Below are 6,000 nucleotides of genomic sequence, written 5' to 3' on the forward strand. Positions count from 1 at the left end.
CCTGTTTTACTATAAATTCCGGCCTTCACTGCTTTTGGCGATGAATGTTCGTGTGCCCCTGACGCGACTCTCGCGATGCTGTTCTCGTCGTGCAGCAAGGGGAGACGGCGCTGGACATCGCCCGGCGCAAGGAGTTCAACGAGGTGGCCGACCTGATCGAGCATCCGCCGCCGCAAGTGATCCAGCTGGACTCGTCCTCCTCGCCGCTCGAGCAGCAGAGGCCCGGAGAAGGGGGCAAGAAACGCGAAAAGGAGAGCGGCACCTCGCAGGGCAGCAAGGACAGCGAGCACAACAAGGGTCGCACCAAAGACAAGCACAAGAAGGTGGGCGACGCCGCCGATCCCGCGTTGCGATAAGAATAAGCGATTACGGATTTAGGTATGGAGAGGTCCTCCGATGGCTTCCGTGCTCCCTTACCCACCCACCCCCCCCTTTTTTTAGAAGTTTGACCAGCGGCATAAATGATTATGTGAGCGAGTCTAAGCCGGATTCGGCAATATACATCAGTTGGGCTCGATGGTTGGGCCCATGGAGCCAAGAGTTGTAGTCCGGTGGTCTCATGGGATGAAGACGCAGTACTTGGAGGTGGCGTCAGTAGATCTGGTTAAATCTGTGGCAAGTCCAGGAGGAGGGTTTGATTGTGCCTGTTAATGTAGAGCTGTGCAATGTGAACAGGTATCCTCGAACGGTCCGTGGAGCTGTTGTGTTCAGGCATAGGTGACCGATGGGCTAAATAAGTGCCGCCATCACACGGAGTCTCCGCAACGTCACCTCCTCATGGAGGGCTTAATCACGTGGTAGAAATGTATCTCGGATGGTGCGGCGGAGAATCTCCTTGCGGTGGAATATATCACACTGAGGGACATCTCAGGAAGGGCACCGTTGAATTAGATAGGGAGCACACTGCGGGCAACGGCTTGCATGTCACTGGAAGTTACAACATGACGCTTCTGTAGAAAGCGGCCTAGTTCCAATCAAAGAAATAAAAAATAAGATAGAATCAAACAATGGTGTTTGACATCCCTGAGCAATAAACGGACTACTAGGGCCACCGTAGTGAGGAGTTCTGGAAAAAAATTAGATCACCTGGGGTTCTTTCACAAGCACCTAAATCTAGGTACACGAGCGTTGTTGTATTCCAACCATATAAGAATTAGGCCGCCGCGTCCGGGGAAGTTTACTGCATACATTATTTTCCTTACAGAAAGGAACGAATAAGTGGGCGCTGGTATAAGTTCAGGCGGTTCGAGGCAACGTTTTCATATTGCATTGCATTCTTGAAATTTCAAGCATTTCGCTCAGACAGGTTTCGTTGACATTAGTATTCCACATTAGCGATTTCTATGCACAGCGTGGTGTGCACGCTGTTTTCTAGCAAGCTCAGGTCCATTTGGGTTCTTCGGACCCTGTTGGATCCTGACATTGAATTCAGCATTTAAATTTTCTTTTTTAATTTCCCCACTCGTGCGCTACTCCGATTCATTTCGTAGGAGAGTGGTAAGAATGATAAGCAACAAGAGAAAGGCAAGGAGATAAACCAGGATGAGCATAGCTTGGCTAAGAAGCGTCCACGTTAATCTAGCGTGTGATCTTATAATTCGGCTTTCTTTTTTTTTCTTCTTCAGAGCAAGCACGGCCACAAGGTGCATTTTGACGACGAGAAGAAGGACAAGAAAGGAAAGCTGAGTCCTTACGGCTGTCACCAGACGCCCAACCTGAGCGCCTTCCCTTCGCCCAAGCTGGAGACACTGCCCGCCGAACCTTTGGGCAAGGGAGAGCAGTACTTCCTCGACCTGGCTGGAAACATTCGCAAGGTATGTAAATGCGCCCTTTATCCTGACGAAGAGTCGGGAAGCATACAGCTTGACGTTGTCACAACACCATTCAAATTTGATGTCGCACACTTTCAAATGCTCTTTCATAACCTTGTGTTTCTACATCAAGCCTGTATGCACTCTTGCATTTTATTCTTCGTTGTTTGTCAAGTGCAGCATAACTGACTCGTCATTGTTATCCAGTATTGTGGCCCGTGCTTGTCATACTTGTAACACTCAAAAGCTAAATTACGGTCATGCAAGAACTGCAGAAACCTACAAGTTGGAGAAATTTTCATTTAAGAAAGAATAATCACCCGCCCGAAAATAGTACGAAGCTACTATGGAAACCGGTATGGGTTACTCTGAGTAACTTGTATGAAAGAGAAAGAAAAAGAAGAGAAGTGAGATGCGAAACAAGGAGAGGCTAACCGAAATTTTAACATCCAGTGCTACCCTGCATTGGGGAAGGCGTAAAGGAAGACGGAAACACGTACGGGTTTCCTTTGTAGCTTCGTGCTTCTGTCCGGGGAGTGTCAATTTTCACTCGCGTAAATTAAGTCACTTTGATTTGAATTTCACATGAGTGTGAGAAATTTATTTTAGTAAACCACACGCTCAGTCAACGCTTGAGAAACTGTAGGGTCACTAGACAAGGCGACCTAACAAGCGACGCACGATGTAACCATTGAAAGTGAGAGTAGCGCAGAGTTTACTGGAGTACATTCGCGACCGTTGCTCTGACCGTGCGCAGGGCCCCGTCGGGAAAGGCTACACGTGCTACTGCGCGCCCTTCTTCCACAACGTGGAGAAGAAGCTCGAGGCGGACAAGCAGGAGCTGATCGACCACATCGACCACGCGCACGAGGACCTGAACGCCAAGATCGCGCACTTGGAGCGCAAGACGCGCAACCAGCTCTTCAACCTGAACCAGTCGGTGCGCGAGAAGCTGGCCGCCGAGAAGACCGAGTGCCAGGAGCGCGTGGAGCGCGTCGCCCAGCGCGAGCGCCTCGAGCGAGAGCGGAGGCAGGAGACGCAGCACGCCGAGCTCCGCAGCGAGCTCCAGAGCTACGTGCGCGAGCGCGTGGCGCAGGTCGACTACCGCTGCAGCCCGCTGGGCCAGAGCGCGGACTGCAAGAACAGGTTCAGCGAAGTGCCGCCCCATTGGTCGAGGAGGGCTAGGCTGCTGAATGGTTTCTACGCCAACGGAGTCGCCAGGGCCAAGTCGGAGGAAGTCCTGCGAGACTTCAACGGCGCAGACGGCATCGACGAAGAGGAACTGGCCGAAGCGACCAACGACCGAACCGTGAACGGGCGCGTGCCCCCGACGCAGGCTCCGCCACCATCGGGGCTCTTCGGCAACGAAGTGGGTCTGCCGCCGCCCCCCGCGCACCTAGCGAACAGGGTGGCATGCGGGACCCGGCCGGACTTCGAGAAACTTGGGGCGAAGCCCAAGTACCCGCTGTGGGACCACGCGGGAGGAGAGAGAACGAGTCCCTCGGCGCTGCTCGTCCACCATCAGCAACAGCAGCAGCCGTCCCCTACCGCAGAAAGCAGAGGAGAACACGGGATCCGTCGAAGTCCGGCGGACCAGGCATCTCCGGGAACGGTGAGGCATTTCAAGAGCCACGGAGACCTCACGGCGACCTACAAGAAGGAAGACTACCAGGACGAAGAGAAGGAGAAGGAAGAGGTCAGCAGCCCGAACCATTCGCCGTCTCCGCCCGCCACGACCAACGGAACTCCGTGCGGGGAGGGTCTGCGGCCGTCGCCCTCGCCGGCTACCAACGGTGACTCGCCGCCGACAGCGCACACGACAGCTCAGGCGACAACGTCGACAACGACGACACCGCCGCCGACGCACCCGAAACCCGCCAAGCCGCCGCTGATGCCGCGACCCACGCACCCCCCTCCTTACTCGAGCCACGTACATCGCTTTTCGGCGACGCCGAGCAGTCAAGCGAGGCCGCTGCGAGTGTCGTACGGGCCATCGCCCAGCGAACTGGCGGCGGCCGACGCGCTGTCGGGCTATTACAACGGCGGTGCCGCATACGCGAACGCCAACGGTGGTGCGGTCGAGGACCAGCTCTGCAAACTGAACGAGGGCCTCTCGTTGGACCCCGAGAGCGGATGTCCCTCCAGTGAAGTGTGAAAGCGGGCCCCTCCCCTCGTCGCCTAATGAAAAACACACACATTCCGCACAGTGAGAGTGTCACACGCCCTACGATGCGAAAAAAAAAAAAAAGAACTCACGAACCGTGGGCGAACTTAACTTCCTGTGTTGTTTATTTATGCCATCACATTTTTTTTTCTCTCAGTTAGCGAAGTGCTGGAACTGGAATAGCGTGTCGCTCGAAGTGGACCTGCGTACCGTGATGCCATCGTTGAAGTAATCATGCCGTGAGAGGAAGCGAAAGCAGACGATTTCTTAATATTTACGCGTCAGACCTATAACTAGATTTTCTTGCATTCACTACAGAGATACTTTAAAAACATGCTTTCATTCACAATAACAATGAGTGTATATTGAACAAATAAGACGACTAGTGTCATACTTACGCAGCGCTTAACATAGTGTGAGGACAGCACTTTTTCATATGCGACTAGGCGTAGCTTACCTGTACATCTCGCGAAATATTCGATTCGTACAAACATGGACGTGTCAGGCAGGAAATGCCAGGCTCTACTATAAACTGACAGTACAGTGCAATGTAAAACAGCATTTAATGCAAATATAAAAGACACTCACATTGTGTCTCGTTACTTAGTTACTTAAGTGGAAGAAGAACGAATGGTGGGCTTAAAGCCATGATACAGAAGAACTAAGCGCTCTATTTTTTTTTAATATAGTAGATTACTATTTAAACTGGTGAAATGAAATGCCGTAATGGGCTCTAAGCTTAATATTCACACTTTGTTTGATCACGTACATCGCCATCGTATCCACTAACCGCTGACTTCTCGTACTAAACTTCGGAGGCAAAGCGTGACATTGGGAAGCACGAAATCGCATTTCTCTTTGACATATTTCATCGATTCATTCAAGACAGCTTGAAGAACAAACGTATTCGTAACGTAACTTAATGCCATCCATGCGAAGTGCTGATTCTTGTGAACTCTATAGCAGCGAGCAGTGAACTAACAAAATGGATTCAGAAAAGTTAATCACCCATAGACGAAACGAATGTTGCTTTCTCTGCTCGGTACAAGTTACCCCTGAATGCTATATTTGATATAAATTCACCTGGGCAAATTATCCGAACCACATTTCAACTCAAGTAACCCATTCCCTCTGTCCCTTGACAGTCTTACTTGAAACTGCGTGAGTGACACCTTGACTTCAGATCCTTCTTTCGCGATGCAGCTCTTCCAGCGAGAAAAGCTGAACTTCGCAAGTGCTGAAAAAAGTGAAAGGATGACAACTTCAGTGAAGTCCTTGAGCGGGACATCACCTTGAAGTCGTCAGGGTAACTCGTGCGTTTTCTATTAGGCCGTTCTCTATAGTTTCATGATATTTTCCAGGACTTTGTTCGTGTCATATCAGGTCAGCCACTTCTTTTCACGCTGTTGGAGAGAGCAAGAAAATGCATATCATTGACGAGCTGGCGGCCCTTGTGTTGTCACTCGCGCCATTCTAAGCTGTCTGAATGTGTAAAATGAAGCGTGTTGTCATTGTTTTCAATCAACTCTGACATGTGACACACACATTCACAAAAAAAGTCGCTACACGTGTTCTATAGTGCCTACAACATTTTCATTCAATTCCATGAAGTCTGCGTACTCTCAAGGGTGCCACAAAACTGCAACAGGGACAGTGTGTGTTCTCTGTTTCATCTGTGTTGAAACGGACTGACGCGCAAGGAATCGCATGTTCATATCAGTAGATGTGTACAGTTTCTTTACAAAACATCTAATAAAAGCCATAACATATTTACGTGCCTAAGAACTTGTGTTGTATGTTCGTTTGTGTTTTTGTTTTTTTAGGTTCGTCAGTGCCTTTGCGAGACAAAGGGATCTCCGAAGGAGTCAATGGAATTGTTATTTAAGATAGAACAGCATGCATACGCTTTCTAGAGCACTGCACTACGACCTTCTTTAGAACCTTTGAAAGTAAGTTTAGCCTGTCGTTGATTATTGAAATTATTTATTATTTACTGCAGAAAAGCTTTCTTTGTTAACCCATTTA

General features: G+C 50.0%; 1 protein-coding gene across 1 annotated transcript in view; it reads left to right on the top strand.

Moving 5' to 3' along the window:
- The window catches only part of dgo (ankyrin repeat domain containing protein 6 diego), a 177,472-nt gene extending 172,897 nt beyond the window's left edge, over positions 1-4,575 (top strand). Inside the window, exons 9-11 of the mRNA XM_050171383.2 lie at positions 96-323; positions 1,626-1,814; positions 2,569-4,575. Coding sequence (XP_050027340.1) covers positions 96-323; positions 1,626-1,814; positions 2,569-3,966 — 1,815 coding nt within the window. The 3' untranslated portion in view covers positions 3,967-4,575. The remainder of the gene's footprint in view (positions 1-95; positions 324-1,625; positions 1,815-2,568) is intronic.
- The last annotated feature ends 1,425 nt before the right edge of the window (positions 4,576-6,000 follow it).

The sequence above is a fragment of the Dermacentor andersoni genome, chromosome 6 (assembly GCF_023375885.2).
Source record: "Dermacentor andersoni chromosome 6, qqDerAnde1_hic_scaffold, whole genome shotgun sequence".
Taxonomy (NCBI): Eukaryota; Metazoa; Arthropoda; class Arachnida; order Ixodida; family Ixodidae; genus Dermacentor; species Dermacentor andersoni.